We start from the raw sequence: 19,509 nt of genomic DNA on the forward strand, positions 1-19,509 counted from the left end.
TCCAGCCCGCGAGTGAGGACAGAGAACCGCTTGAAAGGTGGAGCCTATAGCCTGTGTTACGACAGGCAGTCCAATTCTCCTGATAGTTTGTGAAAAGATCTGATGTGATTGGTCAAAAGTGCAGGGGTATTCAACCGGCGGTCCACGGAGGCACTGCAGAGGGTCCACAAAATGTATTTTAAAAATTATGCATGTCGCTAGCAACAACAGAATAAATACATTTTGAATTACAGACCTATAGTAGAAAATAGGATCATATTTTCTTTCTAATGATGTCAAGTGTATTTCTCAACTCTAATATTAAGCAAATGAAACTCATTGAAGCCCATTACACTCACTGGAGTGTCTGACATAGGCTTTGAAAAAGCACCAGTGAATAGGCTACCAGTGTGGCAAGTCCTGCTGGCTGCTGGTAAGCTTTCTTAACCAGGACATTGTTTTTTGACAACACATGGCTAACCAGCTGCTCTTAGCGAAAATGTGTTTAGAGTTACCTTTCTAGCTAATAGGCTATGTTATAGTTTACACTTCCTCTTCCAATTAAAATGTGGGGAGGTCAAAATAATGAAAAACTATCTCCCAAATCTATTCATTTTAAAATGTTGATTACTTTTCCTTGCCATTATCAGTCACCTAATGATAAGACAAGACGTGGAAAAATTATTTTAGCTAACGTATGATGGCGGTCCCGGGGGCTTCCGTTTTGCCTGAGAGGGGTTCCCTGAGGGAGTCGCTTGGCAAGAAAAGGTTGATGACCCCTGAATTAGTGAAAAAAAAAAGATCAGAATTGGGCTGCCTGTGTAAACGCCGCCATAATCAAAGAGGTGTGTGATGCTAAGGTTACAGCCAGGGACCACACGTTTATCTCAAACTATATTTTTAGGCATTATTTACATTGAATTAAAAAATGCTTGAATAAATGGATTTATAGCCTATATTTTATTTCGTTACGTTTGCACATTGAAAATCATCATTTGTTTAGAGTCACTCATCATTTATCCATCATTTTCTCACTCACACATAATATGCACATACATTTATACTGACTACACACCCGCACACCCACTCACATGCAAGCTGCTGCTACTCTCCTCATCTTATATCCTGTTGCCTAGTCACCTTACATATCTACCTCCATCACTCCAGTATCCCTGCGCATGTAAATACGGTATTGGAACTGACTTTTTAAATATTTGCTGTATATAGTATGCTTACTTATTGTGTATTACATATTTCTTATTCCTCATGTTTTTTTCTAGTTATACGTTGTTATTAATTATTGCATTGTTGGTCTATACGTTTGTAAGAAAGGCCTTTCACTGTACTTGTGCATGTGACATTTAATCTTGAAACTTGAATGCAATTTTTTGTTACAAATATCATAGTCAGTTTTACTTGGGCCCTACTGTGAAAGTAGGCTACAGAGGCTGCCTTTATTTTTTCCCCAACTAATTGGTCTTTACTGTTTCAGACCTGATCTGATTGGTCAAAATATCAATTAGTGAAAAAAAGATCAGAATTGGGTTGCCTTTGTAAAGGCAGACTCTGCCCCCCCCCCCCCCCAAAAAAAATATTCATTACCATTACAATAAAAATCTCCACAATCTCTGTCCGATTTCCCCAGTCTTCTGAAGTTTTCATCGTTTTTTAAAACTGTGAGCTCCCTCTAGTGATGCATTATTTGTTCGTTTTGTCCCGCGACATTCGCGTATCGTAATATCTTCGCTAGCTGTTTTTTTTGGGCTCCAGCGAGACACCGTAGGTCCAAGCCCTGTGTGTTTTCCTTTTGGTTTATCTTCAAGCTTGCTAGCTAAGTGATTCCAAATAGCTTCATAATCTTGACTGGAGTTATTTTTAGCTGGCGATTAAAGTGTCGTTGGAGGGTATTCGCTGTGTCCCTGTACCTAGAAAGTGTGTAAATCCACTGACCAGAGGCGGACCTAGCTAGGTCTGGATTAGCCGCTCTTCGAGACCGCTGGATGCTACATTCCTAAATCTCTCTACACATTGGGCGTCATTAGCAACTTAGCCCGCTACCTAGCGAACACAAATTTCACATAATCGCAAGGTTTTTACAACATGTCATATCGGAGGACAATCAAACTCGTGTGTGGATTCGCTGGCGGATCAGCGGTGCTGGTTGTGGCGGCTGCCGCAGCTGAATCCCGTGGCTATTTCGGTGATACGCAAGGAGAGCGATCAGGTCAGTGGAGTCGGTTCAATATTCTCCAAGCTGCACAGCCAGCGACATGGTCAGCGGGGAACCACACGGTTGCATCTACTGGACGTGCCTGGGACTTCAACTGGGATAAGTATGCCTGCTTTATTAGCTAAATCTGATGCAGACTACTGTAAAACATAAGAGGGGTCTGATGGGATGTGGGTCAAGTAGTTTAGTCTACGCTGAGTGTGATTGATTCATAATTGCAGCCAGCAACATGTTGCTAGACTGACAGATGACTTCTCTGGGCACAAGACACACAACTGATTTGTTCCCTCTGTACTGTACTAGGCGGGAACCGTCCCCACAGTTTACAAATGGGAAGAAGAAGGAGAACACCAGTGAAGACCCAAGCTTAGAGCAGGAGAATGGCAAACCCAAAGCCACACGCAACATCCTTTTCATCAGGCACTCCCAGTACAACCTGAGTGGGAATGGAGACCATGAGAGAATCCTCACCCCTTTAGGTTCTGTACCCTGTTCTGCTGTGTATTCATGTTGCTTAAAGCGTGACACATAGACCTAGTTCTCCACTCTACAGCTCAACAGTTGTGTTTTAGTGGATAAGAAGAGCATTAGAGGTGGTGAAAGTGGTATACAAGTACAATCTGCTAATTTATGGGACTGTGTGTTGGTGTTCTGCAGGTCGGGAGCAGGCTGAGCTTACTGGCCAGCGGTTGGCTGCCCTGGGGCTGAAGTATGACATCATGGTCTACTCCACTATGGCCAGGGCCACCGAGACGGCCAACATCATCAGCAAGTACCTCCCAGGTCAGAACCCTAGACAGGCAGACTTTACAGCTGAGCCATATGCCAGAGTCTATACGATATTCAGAGACATGCTTGTCTGGTTCCACAAGACTAACCAGTGCTGTACAGCCTCAATCTAACTCTCCTGATTCAACTTTAGAATCACGTTTTGACTCCAGAACATGGATTGGTTGTATCGATAGACCATGTGGTTAAATCAGGTGTGTTTGTGTAGAGCTGGAGCAAAAGCCTGCACTCTGCTGCTATTCATGGTGCAGATATTTACAGTTCCTTCAGAAAGTATTCACACCCCTTGACTTTTTCCACATTTGTTGTAACAGGCTGAAATTAAAATGGATTCAATTGAGATTTTGTGTCACTGGCCTACACACAATACCCCATAATGCCAAAGTGGAATTATGTTTTTTGACATTTTTACAAATTAATAAAGAGTTGAAATGCCTTGAGCCAGTAAGTATTCAACCCCTTTGTTATGGCAAGGCTGAATATGTTCACGAGTAAAAATGTGCTTAACAAGTCGCATAATAAATTGCATTGACTCTGTGCAATAATAGTGTTTAACATTATTTTTGGATGACTATCATCTCTGTACCCCACATATACAGTTATCTGTAAGGTCCCTCAGTCAAGCTTTTAAATGTATGTAGTTCTGTCCTTGAGCTGTTCTTGTCTATTAATGTTCTGAATTGTTTCGTGTTTGGTGTGGACCCCAGGAAGAGTAGCTGTGGCTTTCGTAACAGCTAATGGGGATCCTAATAAAATACCAAAGCAGTGAATTTCAAACACAGATTCAACCACAAAGACCAGGGAGGTTTCCAATGCCTCGCAAAGAAGGGCACCTGGCAGACATTGAATATCCATTTGAACATGGTGAAGGTATTTAATTACACTTTGGATGTTGAATCAATACACCCAGTCACAAGAAAGATACAGGCATCCTTCTTCACTCAGTTGCCTGACAGGAAGGAAACCGCTCAGGGATTTCACCATGATCCCAATGGTGACTAAGACAGAGTTTAATGGCTGTGATAGGAGAAAACTGAGGATGACATTGTATACTAACCTAATTGACAGAGTAAAAAGAAGGAACCCTGTGCAGAATAAAACTATTCCAAAACATGCATCCTGTTTGCAACAAGGCACTGAAGTAATACTGCAAAGAAATGTGGCAACGCAATTAACTTAGTGTTATGTTTGGGGCACATCCAATACAACATATTACAGAGTACCACTCTCCATATTTTTTTCAAGCATAGTGGTGGCGGCGGCATCATGTTATGGGTATGATTGTAATTGTTAAGGACTGGGGTGTTTTTCAGGATGAAAAAGAAACTGAATGGAGTTAAACACAGGCAAAATCCTAAAGGAAATCCTGGCTCAGTCTGCTTTCCAGCTGACACTGGGAGATTAATTAACCTTTCAGCAGGACAATAACCTAAAACCCAAGGCCAAATCTACATTGGAGTTGCTTACCAAGAAGACAGTGAATAAGGCTGAGTTACATTTCTGACTTAAATCTGCTTGAAAATATATGGCAAAATCTGAAAATGGTTGTCTAGCAATGATCCACAACCAATCTGACAGAGCTTGAATAATTTTGAAAAGAATAATGGGCAAATGTTGCACAATCCAAGTGTGGAAAGCTCTTAGAGACGTACCCAGAAAGACTCAGCTGTAATCACTACCAAAGGTGATTCTAACATGTATTGACTCAGGGGGTTGAATACTTATCTAATCAGGATACTGTATATTGGTGTTTTATTTTTCAACTTATTTTTTTTTTCAAATGTTATCATTTTTCTACCACTGACATTTAGAGTATTTTGTTTAGATTGTTGACAAAAATGACGACTAAAACCATTTTAATCCCACTTTGTAACACAACAAAATGTGGAAAAAGTCAAGGTGTGTGAATACTTCCTGAAGGCTAGGTACGTCACCTGATACCAAGGTTCTACCTCTGATAACAGCTTCAGAAGCTTTGATCTCAGATTTTCAGATGTAAAAATTGTCATTAAGCATCATAGATAAGCATTTCACTACTCACCACTAACTAACTCATCTTCTGATCTATTTTTGATTTAGGGGTAGAGCTGGTGAGCTGTGATTTGCTGAGAGAAGGAGCACCCATCGAACCTGTGCCTCCTGTTAACCACTGGAAGCCTGACGCTGTGGTGAGACGCCCAATTCTCTGTCATATTACTTCCTGTTTAGTTTCACTTATTAGTTACTGCTGTCTGCATCATTCAATACATAATTCAATGCAATGTATTCCAATGAGAGGTCAGAGGTCATCTCAAACCCTCGTCTGACACCACCACTGTGGACCTCTACCGCTCTACAGCAGTACCACGAGGACGGGGCCCGGATCGAGGCTGCCTTCCGTCGCTACATCCACCGCGCTGACCCCAAGCAGAAGGAGGACAGCTACGAGATCATCGTCTGTCATGCCAATGTCATCCGCTATTTCGTGTGCAGGTGTGTTGGTCTCCCCAGGCAAGCTGGATCAAAGCCTCATCCAACAAGATGATGCCAATCTACATTACTTTGTCTAGCAATTTCACTGTCTTGCTGATGTCTTTTGCATTTCATGACTATAATGATGTGCTTTTCAACATCACATGATATATGTGAATATTTGTTTTGAAAAATAGACCAGGTCTCATTTGGGTGTTTTGGTGGATCTTACAGGCTCTATCCCTCCCTCTGTGTCTCAGGGCTCTGCAGTTTCCCCCAGAGGGCTGGCTGAGGATGGGCCTGAACAACGGCAGCATCACCTGGCTCACTGTCCGCCCCAGCGGCAGAGTGGCACTGAGGACACTGGGAGACTCAGGGTTCATGCCCCCAGACAAACTCACACGGACCTGAGAAATGTTCCACCTACAGTATTCACTCGTTCTCTCCCGGAGAGCTTTAGATCTCGGTCACAGGGTGAACTGAATGGCTCTTGATTTTATCCTTAAGTGTCTTGAAAGTTACTTTTGGTGTTATTTTTGTAACTTCAACGATATACTTTTATGTGGTGTTTTGTGATCAACTCCTGTGCCATCGTTTGCCAACTACAGTGCAAAAGGGGAGTATACAGTATGAACTGTTGCTGTAGCCAATCACTGAACTCCGAAAGCTGATCAGATGACTGCCAGTGCCCACTCATTATGAATGTAAAGGGTAGAAGAGTTGAGGGACTGAAGGATTTTAAAACCAAAAACATTCTAAATTTGTATGGCATATTTACTGTAATGCTGTAAATGCTTATCATGCTCAGTACTTTTGTATTTGGATCAAGGCTTCCTCTGAGGTTCAGATAGTTGTATTCAGTAGAAACATGCAATAAAGGAAACATGGTAAATGTTTTGTGTTCCTCAGTAGTACACCAAATAAGTACTCGTACAGTCTTAAAATAGGGTTAGCTCAAGCTTGAAAATTACAATGTCATTTGTTAAGAGGACAAGAGCGCCACCACCATTTCAGGCAGTAACAATGTTAGAAAGTGCTCAAATGACAACAATTCAAAGGTGAGGAAACTTGTATTTATTAGTCGAACGCAAATGAGAAGATCTGGACATACAGAGGAGGGGAAAATTAGCGTTGAAGTAAAACTTTATGCCTTTAAATTAAAGCACAATAAGCATATTTAAGTATTTAGGTGCAATTTTTGCAGAACACCACATTCATAAAACAGAATCTAATCTGTCACCTGTAAGCACAAGTACGACAGACAATACAATCCTCTCCATGAAATAGTTTGTGCCTTTGATCAAGATTTAAATTCACATTCAATATTACTCGTGTCTCCCAGACTGACAATATAGTAAGGGTGATTTTTATTGAATTGGCAGCTGTTGAATTCTAGATTAGCTTGTAAATTGACTATTTTAATGGTGATAGCGATCTTCCTAGTTTGGCTATTGCAGGTTCTTGCACATTCAGTCAGCCATTGATTATACATTAGTAAACATGTCTTTGTTGCACTCTACAGTAACCTGTTATGTACAGCTTGGTATTTTTCAGACACATTTAGAAAAGCCAAGAAGCGTTCAAGAAGTTAAGCTTTCAGCTTTTGTGTGAGACTGACAGTCGTTAGAGAAGTAAAGTGTCAAGACAACACAGAAATGACCAGGATGCACAAAGAAACATTGGTACCTGGAAAATGAAAACATTTCAATTTATTAAATAACAAAATAAAAACATGGAAAAACTCAGCGTATTATCATTTTCCCCATGTTTGCATTGCAGCCATTTGTTGTGCTAGCTCCAGTAGGATGGTGGTTGCTATGCTGTTGTCTGTCAGGACGCATCAATTTTGATCAAACTGGACAGGATGTGCCTAATTCTGATTGGAGACTGACTGGTCCATCGTTTTTGACAATTAAGGCAATTCCTGAACTGAGAAGAAACAAAATCACTGGCAGTTGGTTTAATACACACAATAAAAAGTTGATTTTGTGCTACTGACTGACATACCAAAAATAACTCTACAATTATTTATTTTTTTAAAAACATCTCAGTTAGTGAATCCTATCGAGGATTATAATGAGGTTTAACAAACATCTACTCAATCTTTTGGGGAGTGCAGCTGTATTCAAAGTAGACTGAGCTATGATACAGGTGTTTCACACTGAATAAAATGAATGTCTATTCAACACTCATACAGTATGTAGTACAGACTGGAGGAAACCGGTTTCTTTTTTTTAAAGTCTGAGTGTATGTCACAACCCAACATACTGAGAATCTCATATGTATGCAATATATAGTATTACCATACATCATTAATACAAATCTTCAAGACACTTGTGCATATTTTGTTAGGTACGTGGTTTTGAGCTCTGGCATATTTAACCACCGTGGTGGCAGAGTTGTAGCCTATCGTTTCTGGCCTGGGGGAGGGTTGTTAGGGGTCGTTGATGTGCCTGAGGCGGATGCGCTGGATGTAGCTGGCGTGTGCAGGGCTGTAGCGGCTGGTGCTGGTGAAGTCTGGAGAGCCTGTGTGCCGTGCGGGACTGAAGCGGCCACCGGCAGGGGACAAAAGGCTGCTGACAGGAGAGCCGTGTGTGAGGGGAGAGGCCCGATGTACCCTGGAGCTGCTTTTTACCGCCACAGGGCTGGACCAGCTGAAAGACAAACAGAAACAAAGCCATAATTAGAGTCTGCGTTTATTACTTCCATACGATAGCGGTTGACATTTTAAGCACTTGTCAATGTGTTTCCATATTTACAAGACAACTTGCAGGCAATGACAACTGTTTATGGGGGCATTTCTTTTTTTTGTTGCTGTGAAGAATCGTCAAACCAACCTTTGCATGTCTGAAGAGGTGTATGTCTGCATTGTACTTTTCCATTTCTGAATGCTGGGGAACTTTAAGGGGTCAATGTCTATGACTTCTATTGCGGACAGGACCTCTCTGTCCAACTTAGTTGGTGAATCCCTGAAAGACAAAACGCGAGAGACAAGTTTAAAGTGTTGAAAAATTTCATTTCTGTTGCTTGCTAATGTCCTTAACTAAAAACCTCAGAACCGTCACCCTAATCCCCATCACTTGCCCTTCAATGAAAAGTCCCCTTCTGATGCGAGGCGGGGTCCGTGCTTGGAACTCATGGGAGTTGTCCAGGGATGTATAGGAGCTGGATGATCCGGAGCTGCTCAGATCCCTCCCTCCATGATCCCACGACTTAGATCTGGCGCAGAGCGTGCGCCCCGACACCGTCCCTGGCCCCCTAGTCCTCTGGCCCAGAGCCTCCAAGCTCTCCTCAGCCGTAAAGTACTCCTCCGAGCTGCCGCTTCCACCACTTGCCCGGTTTTCCACCTCTCCCTCCCTCACACGCCTCTCCCTGTCCCCAGGCTCCAAGCTACAGCCCCTCTCAAACAAATAGTCCTCGTTGCTGTTACCCCCCAGCGTGAGGCGGCCCACCCCAGATGCCAGTTCGTCCCGGGAGAGTCCCTCCCTGTGTCCCCCGCTACTCCTCCGCTCCCTGTCCCTGGTAAGGCCGTCCAGCTCGTCCTGCAAGGACATCCTCTCAAACTCCACCATCAGGTTGGAGATAGGCGACAGCAGACGGGAGGGGGAAGAGGAGGCGCGGGGGGACCCCTTGTCCCCGTTGTGAGTCCTCTCTGCCCCCGTGGAGGGACAAAGGCCGTTGTTGCAGACGGGCGAGAGGAGGCTCTCTGACACGGAGGAGCACAGAAGGTCTCGTTCGGCGGCTGTCTCGATGAGGTCATCGGCGCCGTGATGGGACACGGGCAGGATGTGGAACTCATGGAGGCCCAGCCCACCCACAGCGCCCGCAAGACTGTCCTTGGAACACGCCGAGGTGATGCTGGTGAGCACCGCGTTCTGACGGTTCTTTATCTCCTCCAGGCTGACGTCATCACCCTCGTCCAGGAAGGCCCCCACCGAGATGGAGTTGCAGAACTTCTTGGGCTTCCCTGTGAATGGCAGAGAGGAGGGACAAAATGTTTATGTTAAGCTACAAGAAATACATTTACTGGTCAATCTAAAATAGTACAGGAACATCAATTCAAGACTGATGGCGGCATCTCATCTCTCTCCTTTCTCAAACTTGATCATTGGAATTCAATACCACAGCTATACAGTTTATCAAGAGCAACTGGTGAGGGTAACATTACCTGGGGAAGGGGTTCTGAAGCGGTTGCTGGTTACGTTCTCCCCTGCCTCTTCGTGTGCACGCTGACTGAATTCCTTCTTGTTGAGGTACTCCTCCAGCTTACGGAGGCCGTCTGCAGACGACAGGTCTGTGAAACTATCCAGGAAGTCCCAGTACTCAGCCCAGGGGTGGCCCAGCTCCCTGGCAAGGTCTCTAAGGGAATACATAACACACTACTGCTGGAGAAGCGTGCGTACATTGTAGTGGGTGTAAAAATGTATCCTTCCTTTTTCTAAGACATTCAAATGTCAAAGTGACTGCACTGGTAAAGTAACGGCGACACAGTAGAACATCGTTGTTGAACTTGTGGACTTCCAGACGTACCTGCCCACTCTCTCTGCTCCACGGTCAGGGTCGGACTTCAGGATGTGCTGGAAGTAGCCTGCCCTTTCTCTGGGGGGTGTCTTCCACACCCGTCGGAACTCATCTGCCTGCAAGGAAGACACCAATTAGAAGTTACATACATCCTGTGTTTCTACAACAGCTTCCCACATGAAAATAGAAAAGAAAGAAATTAAGTGTGAAAATAAGAGAAAAAGAGTGTGAGGTGAAAGGAGATAATGTGATAATGACCTTAGATGGGCTGAGTGGGCCAGCGAATGCCCTGACTGCCATCACCGGGTCCATGGGACTTCGTGTGAACCTGGGAGCCAGCGAATGAGGAAGCGTTTCTGATGGCTCAGGTGACCAGGGAGCACCAATTACAGGCTGGGACGAGTTGTCTATGGCCCTCAGTAGGCGTATATAACAGCGATCTGTGACAGAAGAGAAGGTGTTATTGGGTAAATAGGGAAGTATAGGAAAACATAAGTCCTGTGATTGGGAGGCAGTGCACTTACCTTCCAAATAGTCACATATCTTCTGTTTCACCTCTTGGGTTTTGTTTTTTCTTTCACAAATAACCTGTCAGGGAAACAGAAGAATTTCATGAAAATCAAGTAGTCATGTGGACCAATCAGCAGTCGGTAGCGAGTTGTTAAAAATCTATATTTATGGAGCAACTCACATCGGATGGCTTCTGGTCGTACTTGTTTTTGCAGTTTTTATCTGTATCAGGATGTGAACACAGGACATTCACCACTTCTGGACACCCAAACTTACAGGCAAAGTGGAGTGGTGTCTCAAAGCCCTGGGACAGACAACCAAAGTGACACACATACAGCATGAACAGAGGCACTTCAATCCAAAACACACAAGTTGGTTACAGTTCAACCTAAACATAGTAGGCAATAGCCATGCACTCAATAAGTAGTTTCATAGAGTTTAAATCATTTGTCGATTTTTTTCTATTATTTTATCTGCACAAACGGCCGGCTTATTCAGTGTTATACCTACAGTTAGACCTACAAGGCAGCAGGCAAAATAGATATGGAGAGAGCCAGTGGTGTAGTAGATGGTATAACGCAGGTATAACCACTTTCTTTTAGTGGCCATTGCGTTTACTAACTTCTTATTCCCAACGCTGTGTATCAAAGTAGTGGAGTGGAGGTATACGCCGTACTAATTAATAAGGCTGATGGAACAGATCAGAATGTTTAGCTTAAAAATGTTAGCAAACTATCATTTCTTCACATTTTAAGAGTAGCAATGTGCACATGGCAGTAGGTCTACAAGCAAATGTTCCAAAATGCAATTTGCGAGAAAACACCGGTCTAAAATGCCACACCGCACATTTTAGCGGTTTCATGGACAGAGACCGCACATTCGAGCGGTTTCATGGACAGAGACGGAAATATCCGTTAAGATTTAAAAAGAGGGGAGATCTAAAAGATGAAACTACTGTATCACATGTTGCTAATTTGACTAGGATAATGCCTTTGGCTGCTAGACAATGAAAGAAATGAAACTACTGTATCATGGGTTGCTAATTTGACTAGGATAATGGCTTTGGCTGCTTGACAGTGAAAGAAATGAAACTACTGTATCATGGGTTGCTAATTTGACTAGGATAATGCCTTTGGCTGCTAGACAATGAAAGAAATGAAACTACTGTATCACAGGTTGCTAATTTGACTAGGATAATGCCTTTGGCTGCTAGACAATGAAATAAAGTTGATTTGAAAACCAATAGAACAGAAGAGCACGTATGAGAAAGTCTTTATAAAATAATAATTTCTATGGTGGAATTTTGGCTATAGGCTACTTTGAAGCAAGGTAAGACATGCCCCATAATATGAAGTAAAACGTCCAGGTTTCAAAAAAATTCAGGAACAGGACAAATATATTGATGCTAATTTTAGACCTAACTATCTTCAGGTAGATGGAAAGGCTTTCCCCAAAACCTTCTCTATTAAATGTTAACTAGCTACAAAGTAACCTATGTCTTCCTGGCAGAATGATATGATTATTTGAATCAATCCAGTGGCCATTTGTTTTCACAAACTCCATCTCGCCTGCAACAGAAACGTTGCTAACCAAAGAAAACAGTGCCAGTTGCCTACGCAGTTGAATTAAAGGGTAGGCCTAACTACAAAATAAAAAGTCTTAGATTTTTCGCAGACCTCAAAAGCGGTCTCCTGACGTGCTTTAAGCATTGTTCTGGACTATTAAGAAAAGTATGACATTGAGAGCGGAAATCTGGAAAAAAGGGGAAATATCAGAAACCTGTGAATTTCTGACCTGGTTGACAGCCTCATTTATCAGTTTTAATAGTAGGCATACTATCACCCTACTTGCACAGTACAGCTTGGATTGGCCTGACTGTGAAAGACCAACATGGGATTCAGTGGGTATGTCACAGTTAATAACATTTTCACACAGGGCGCCTGTCCTTCACCGGGCGGACCGTTTATAGCGTTTTCTTTTTTTAGACACAACTTCAGAATACCCACTTCTCCATGACAACCACTACACCGCTGGAGAGAGCGGTATCGTAAGTATACTCACAGCCTTGTCTGGGGTGTTGAGGTAAAGGTCCACGATGTAGCGGATGCGTTTCTGCATCATGGCCTCCAGGTCATCAGGGTACATGAGCCTCATGAAGTCCGGGTTCTCCAGCGTGTCCAGCAGGAGCTGGGCGATCCCTGGCTCGTTCTCCTTGGCTGCCACGTGCATCACGTTGTACCTGCATCCCTCCTGGGAACACACGGAGGAATGAATTTAGTGTGTGGAGAACATTTAGGATGAATTATTCTGCTAACTAACTAAAAAAAAAAAAAAAGGATTGATTTCATCCACACCGCATATATCATTACAGTATATTAATCTGGTGCAGTAGTATAGGCAATATTAAAGGTGGCGCACATCCACTAAAGATTATTGTTCCACCCTGACTCACCTGCACTACGGTGGGGTTGTCTCCAGAGCCGATGAGATAGCGTGGGTTGCTCCAGACCAGCTCACTGAAGGCCACCTCATCCCCCTTCTCCACAGCCTTCCTCAGCTTGGCTGTCAGGTCCTGGCAGCGAGGGCTTTTGAAGCTGTTGGCCCTCTCCCTGTTGATGGCGTCTACCTCCACGACAGGGACGTTGTCTAATGCGACAGACCCGAGAGACGGAGACAGTGGAATGCGATAAACAGCTTACTCTTGTTTCAAACTTGGACGCGTGTCCAAGAAATGAAACGCTATCCAAATACCCTTGAAAAGCACTGACTTGGTGTATTTGTCTAGGACTGTACAAATAAGTACTGCGCTAATGTCTTTTTTGTGAGGAGAGAATAATTGTCCTCAGCCCAACACTCACCCTTGCAGAAGACCAGGCCTGGTATGACAGGGGAGACACAGGGGGCAAATTTACTGGGAGAGGGGTAGTAGTCACAGATCCCTTTGGCAAATTTCTCAGCGTCCTCTCGATTGGAGAAGGCTTTAAAGCGAGCTCCTTTCATCATCTTCACAGCCTGAAGAGCCTCCTTCTTATCCCCATACACATGGGACCTCTCTGAACCAGGAAGAACAAATAAACATTGAAATGTATGTTTAGATCGCTCCGGATGTCTACCTACAAATAGAAACATTCCAGAATTGGATTTAGAATAGCTCATGGTCAGATATTATGCCATCACAAGCAAAGCAGCTCAAAGTCTTACTACTGCTAAAAACTGTAGTCGCTATGCTGATCCAGAATGCCATATAAAGGTGACAGATGTTCTATGTGTCTCAACCACTGACTTCAAGTCAAAACAAAAACAACCCCTGAACAGCATGATGTCATGGACAACATAAAATGTTTGAGTTGGACCTTGACTGTGGTGTGACAGCATGCGGGGTCAACTTCATTCTTGGATCAACATAGCTAGCTTTCCAACAGTTCTCTCTCTACCTTTGCATTTCTGTGTGAAAATAAATAATTACATACACTTTTGACTGATTAACAGGCCAAAGTAAATTGCAGGTTTGGGTGATTCCTCAACAACAAAAAATGAACAAAAATATATATATATATTTTTTTTTCTCTCCCAAAATTGTATTCATAGCTCCTTTGGAGGAAGAATTGTTGACATACATTTGAATCTTAAAGCATAATAATTATGCTTTCAGATACAAATATATGACATATACCCTATATATACAAAAGTATGTGGACACCCTTCAAATGAGTGGATTTGGCTATTTCAGCCACACCCGTTGCGGACAGGGGTAGAAAATAGAGCACACAACCATGCAGTCTCCATAGACAAACACTGGCCTTACTGAATAGCTGTGACTTTCAACGTAGCACTGTTGAGCTAGAGCTGCCCCGGTCAACTGTAAGTACTGTTATTATGAAGTGGAAACGTCTAGGAGAATTAACGACTCAGCCGCAAAGTGGTAGGCAACACAAACTCACAGAACGGGACCGCCAAGTGCTGAAATGTGTAAAAATAGTCTATCCTCGGTTGCAACACTCACTAAAGAGTTCTTAACTGCCTCTGGAAGCAACATCAGCACAAGAACTGTTCGCCGGGTGCTTCCTGAAATGGGTTTCCATGGCCAAGCAGCCACACACAAGCCTAAGAACACCATGCACAATGCCAAGCGTTGGCTGGAGTGGTGTAAAGCTCGCTGCCATTGGACTCTGTAGCAGGGCTGCCCAATTCCCGCCCTGGTGGGCTGAAACACTTCTGGGTTTCATCTTCTCCTAATCAGGGAATAATTCAGACCTGGGACACGAGGTGAACGCAGTTAACTACCAGGTAGAAACAAAAACAAAAGTGTTCTGCCCTCCAGGACCAGAATTTCTGTAGAGTATATTATGTTAAACAATATATACAAAAATTAAGCAAATCAAATGTTATATTTTAAATATGCACGTTTATAATTTTTCAATATTGATCAATTAATGGCAGATTTTTTAATTGAAATCAAAGTACTACTCATAGCAGAGCAAGTGGTACAGCTTCATACAGTCAGTGCATTCTGAAAGTATTCAGACCCCTTGACTTTTCCCACATTTTATTACGTTAGTCTTATTCTAAAATGAATGAAATGAAGAAAAAAAATCCTCAACCTATACACAATACCCCATAATAACAAAGCGAAAACATGTTTAGAAATCTTAGCAAATGTTACACAAATTAAAAATAGATATCTTATTTACATAAGTATTCAGACCCTTTTGCTATGAGACTCGAAATTGAGCTAAGGTGCATCCTGTTTCCATTGATCATCCTTGAGATGCTTGATTGGAGTCCACCTATGATAAATTCAATTGATTGAACATGATTTGGAAAGGCACACACACCGGTCAATATAAAGGTCCCACAGTTGACAGTGCATGTCTGAGCAAAAACCAAGCCATGAGGTCGAAGGAATTGTCCATAGAACGCCGAGACCGGATTGTGTCGAGGCACAGATCTGTGGAAGGGTACCAAAAACTGTCTGCAGCATTGAAGGTCCCCAAGAACACAGTGGCCTTCATCATTCTTAAATGGAAGAAGTTTGAAACCACCAAGGCTCTTCCTAGAGCTGGCCGCCTGGCCAAACTGAGCAATCGGGGGAGAGGGGCCTTGGTCAGGGAGGTGACAAGAACCCGATGGTCACTCTGACAGAGCTCCAGAGTTCCTCTGTGGAGATGGGAGAACCTTCCAGACGGACAGCGATCTCTGCAGCACTCCACCAATCAGGCCTTTATGGTAGAGTGGCTACTCCTCAGTAAAAAGGCATATGACAGCCCACTTGGAGTTTGCCAAAACGGCACCTAAAAGGACTGACCATGAGAAACAAGATTCTCTGGTCTGATGAAACCAAGATTGAACTCTTTGGCCTGAATACCAAGCGTCACGTCTGGAGGAAACCTGGCACCATCCCTATGGTGAAGCACGGTGTTGGCAGCATCATGCTGTGGGGATATTTTTCAGTGGTATGGACTAGGATACTAGTCAGGATCGAGGGAAAGATGGAACGGAGCAAAGTACAGAGAGAGCATTGATGAAAGTCTGCTCCAGAGCGCTCAGGACCTCAGACTGGGGCGAAGGTTAACCTTCCAACAGGACAACGAACCTAAGCACACAGCCAAGACAACGCAGGAGTGGCTTCGGGACAAGTCTCAATGTCCTGAGTGGTCCAGCCAGAGCAGACTTGAACCCAATCTAACATCTCTGGAGAGACCTGAAAATAGCTGTGCATTAACACTCCCCATCCAACTTGACAGAGCTTGAGAGAATCTGCAGAGAAGAAGGAGAGAAATTCCCCAAATACAGGTGTGCCAAGCTTCTAGCATCATACCCAAGAAGCCTCGAAGCTGTAATCACTGCCAAAGGTGTGTAGATTGAGGGGGGGGAAAAACAATGTATTCCACTTTAGAAGACTAACATAACAAAATGTGGAAAACGTTAATGGGTCTGAATACTTTCAGAATGTACTGTATGAGAGTTTGCTTTGTAGCACATACAGATGAAATAATATGAGTCTAGAAGGAGGCCAAAATTTCAAATATTCAAATTGAAATGAATTATTTCTCAATTATGCTTTAAGATACAAATGTAAAATATAAGTCAACAATCTGTGTCTTACCATTTGTAGCCAAGACATCATCCCACAACGGACACACTCCATAGAAGAACGTTGGTGACATTTGTGCTGTCTTTGAAGGAGTCTCTGCTTTAGACTGAGAGCCAGGGTCTTCCACACCGATATTACAAGGGGTCCTTGACTTTACTGTCAGGCCAAGTTCCTCTTCCTCTGGGGGATTGAGCCCCATTCCGTAACCAAAGTCCACCTCGTCATTGACAACCTTAAGAGAGTCAGTGCCAGTGGGTGCTGATGTTGTGGCACATGATGGCACCGGTTTGGCCTGCCCTGCTGCACTGGCGGCCATTGCACTGCTGCCTGGGCCTGTGGTGGTGGCATTACTGCTACTGTCCGTGTCTGTGGCGCTGCTGCTGCCCTCGGCTTCTGTCAAGACGCGGGCCAACTTCCTCTCGAAGATGGCGCGAGTGGTGGCAGTGATTGGGCCGCACTTGAGGTCGGCCCTGGTGAACTCCTCTCGCAGCTCGTCTGCACTCAGCCCTCTCAGCCTGCTCAGAACCGCCTCCATACTTCAGCTAGGCTACCTGCATTGGGGAGGGAGGGATTTGATAGTCAAACTGCTGTGTAATGATAGTGACACTGACAGTATAATACAATACAATGACTAATGTGCCTATGGCTACTTCTTAATCTTTGCATGGTTAGGAAATTGATTTTAAACATATTTAGGAAGAATTAAAAACACTGAACAGACCCCCTTTTGAGCTTATTGATAACAAGTCCACCACATTCAGCCTGATCCATACTAGACAGCCCGTAAGTACGGCTCTGCCATTATAGGGCAAAGAGGTATAGCTGTAACGGTTTCAAAGGCTAGAACAAATGATTTCTCTTGGATATGAAAAAACCCTAAAATAAACCTTAACCCCACTGCAGCCCGCCTACGTGACGCTTGGTTTTTAAGCAGCTTCACAAACATGCAAGCCATAACGAACGGAACGGGCGATTCGAAATATTTGCACAGGGGGGGAGCTCTGGTCAAAATCTAGGAATAAATCACATTTTAAAGCCTTTTGCGTTCGATATTTTTTTAACATCACCGATATCAGAGGAAGCGTGGGAATATTTAGAATCTTAATCGATTCAATCGCATGGTGTCACGCCCAAGTGCCATTCCTGTTATCTACTTTCGTGCGTTAACAATTTGATATCTCATGTCTTCATGGTAATTTTACTGATACAAATCTATTTTAACTCAGATTTGATTACAACAGATGACACATGTACATCCCTACTTACCAGACATCACCTTCATTTATTTTCATTCATGATCTGAAATATATTTTAATATTCAGCAAAGATAAACTGTTGAAATAGACAATGCTCAAGACGGTCTGGATCGTCTCACTGTTTACCAGACATTGTACGCATGCTCACTTCCAAGGCAGGGCTCATGCCAGTGAGGGGGGTTCGATTATTCTGGCCCGGGGTACACCGGTTATGGCCTGTCACTTCATCAGGCAAAAACGGAGGGGGGGGGGGGGGGGCATCTCGGTCATCATTCATAAACATAGAACATCTCTTTTCCATAAAATAAATGTTAGGATTATCAAATAGTTTTCATTGGGAAGGCAGATAAAGTGTTTTAATCAAAAGCAAATGTGCATGTGAAAACAAAATCCTACTCACATTACGACACGTGCTTAGTTAAGTCTATTTTGTTTTGTGCCGACTTGGCAGTCGCACAGAGCCGGGCACCTGGCTCAAGCCCGGGAGGCAGCGCGGATCCAAAATTAATGGAATAAACTTTCAGCCGGTGCAAAACACTCCTACACGATTAATTGCTGGCGTGTTAAACCGGAAGTCTAGCCTAAAAACTACCTAGCTAGCTAGCCAGCAACACACTTCTCATATATAACATGGGTAACTTTTGGCTAGTCGAAGAAAAGTATACCCCCACAACATTAAAATCTATTTGATCCTTCAGAAAAACACCACCAGGTAGCTACCCGTGTATAGGCAGACATACGCTAGTTACTGTACAACCAACAACAATTAGCTAGCTAGTTAGCTGTGACAACTGTAGATTGAGTAAACAAGTTGGATAACACAATGATATTTTGTTAACGCAACGACTGGTACATTTTGACTTGGAAACGTCACTTATTTCACAGTATTTGAAATGACAACATAATCAACGTTAGCATGCACACCTCCTTGTTCTCCTGCCAAATCCTGTCCTCACCACGACGGTTTTAAAATGTGATGTTAAAGGACCCAGGTTATGACTAACATAATGCTTGCTCGAAATTGAGCCTGTACTCTGAAGTGAGCCATGCTAGCCAGCCAGACAGTCATAATCTGTCACTGGTGTAAAGTAAATACTTTAAAGTACTAACGTTACTTAAGTATTTTCTTGGGGGTATCTGTACTATTTACATTTTTGACTACTTTTACTTCAATACATTCATTAAGAAAACATTGTACTTTTTACTACATACATTTTCCTTGACTCCCAAAATGAGTCGTTACATTTTGAATGTTTAGCAGGACAATAATCCAATTCACACACTTATCAACCGAACATCCCTGGTCATCCCTACTGCCTCTGATCTGGCGGACTCACTAAACACACATGCTTCGTTTGTAAATTATTTCTCAATGTTGGAGCGTGCCCATGGCTTCCGTAAAAAAAAAATGGTGGCATCTGGTTTGCTTAATATAAGGAATTTGAAATGATTTTTACTTTTGATACTTAAATATATTTTAAACCTAGTACTTTGACTTTTACTTGAGTCATTTTCTATTAAGGTGTCTTTTACTCAATTATGACAGTTGGGTACTTTTTCCACCACTGTAATCTATCATAAACGATATCCTATTAACAAATTGGATATGTATCTCCAAATATAAAAGATAGCTACGGAAAAGCCAGTTTGGAAAAAATTATGAAGCATGGGATCAATTA

At 43.1% G+C, this 19,509-nt stretch overlaps 2 protein-coding genes across 6 annotated transcripts; one reads left to right on the forward strand and one right to left on the reverse strand.

The window, feature by feature from the left end:
- The first annotated feature begins 1,727 nt into the window (after positions 1–1,727).
- Positions 1,728–6,341, forward strand: LOC106585088 (serine/threonine-protein phosphatase PGAM5, mitochondrial). 2 transcript variants are annotated; one of them, XM_014170893.3, is made up of 6 exons: positions 1,728–2,312; positions 2,513–2,688; positions 2,867–2,992; positions 5,078–5,166; positions 5,274–5,470; positions 5,710–6,341. In XM_014170893.3, the coding sequence occupies exons 1-6, from the start codon at positions 2,080–2,082 to the stop codon at positions 5,858–5,860; spliced, it is 972 nt and encodes a 323-aa protein (XP_014026368.3). In that variant the 5' UTR covers positions 1,728–2,079; the 3' UTR covers positions 5,861–6,341. The 2 variants fall into 2 exon arrangements, with proteins under 2 accessions (XP_014026368.3, XP_014026370.3); XM_014170895.3 differs by having other exon boundaries at positions 1,729–2,312; positions 5,337–5,470.
- Positions 6,342–6,507: 166 nt separating this feature from the next.
- Positions 6,508–19,178, reverse strand: LOC106585087 (ankyrin repeat and LEM domain-containing protein 2). Of its 4 annotated transcripts, none has more exons than XM_014170890.3 (13): positions 19,043–19,178; positions 16,587–17,125; positions 13,339–13,533; positions 12,933–13,126; positions 12,542–12,730; positions 10,662–10,784; positions 10,495–10,558; positions 10,229–10,410; positions 9,980–10,086; positions 9,618–9,808; positions 8,534–9,416; positions 8,287–8,418; positions 6,508–8,103 (listed from the first exon to the last, which is right to left on the reverse strand). In XM_014170890.3, the coding sequence occupies exons 2-13, from the start codon at positions 17,107–17,109 to the stop codon at positions 7,884–7,886; spliced, it is 3,003 nt and encodes a 1,000-aa protein (XP_014026365.3). In that variant the 5' UTR covers positions 17,110–17,125; positions 19,043–19,178; the 3' UTR covers positions 6,508–7,883. The 4 variants fall into 4 exon arrangements, with proteins under 4 accessions (XP_014026365.3, XP_014026363.3, XP_014026366.3 ...); XM_014170888.3 differs by lacking the exon at positions 19,043–19,178 and adding an exon at positions 18,755–18,859; XM_014170891.3 differs by lacking the exon at positions 19,043–19,178 and adding an exon at positions 18,231–18,373.
- Positions 19,179–19,509: the final 331 nt, after the last annotated feature.

The sequence above is a fragment of the Salmo salar genome, chromosome 24, assembly GCF_965601325.2.
Source record: "Salmo salar chromosome 24, fSalSal1, whole genome shotgun sequence".
NCBI classification, from domain to species: domain Eukaryota; kingdom Metazoa; phylum Chordata; class Actinopteri; order Salmoniformes; family Salmonidae; genus Salmo; species Salmo salar.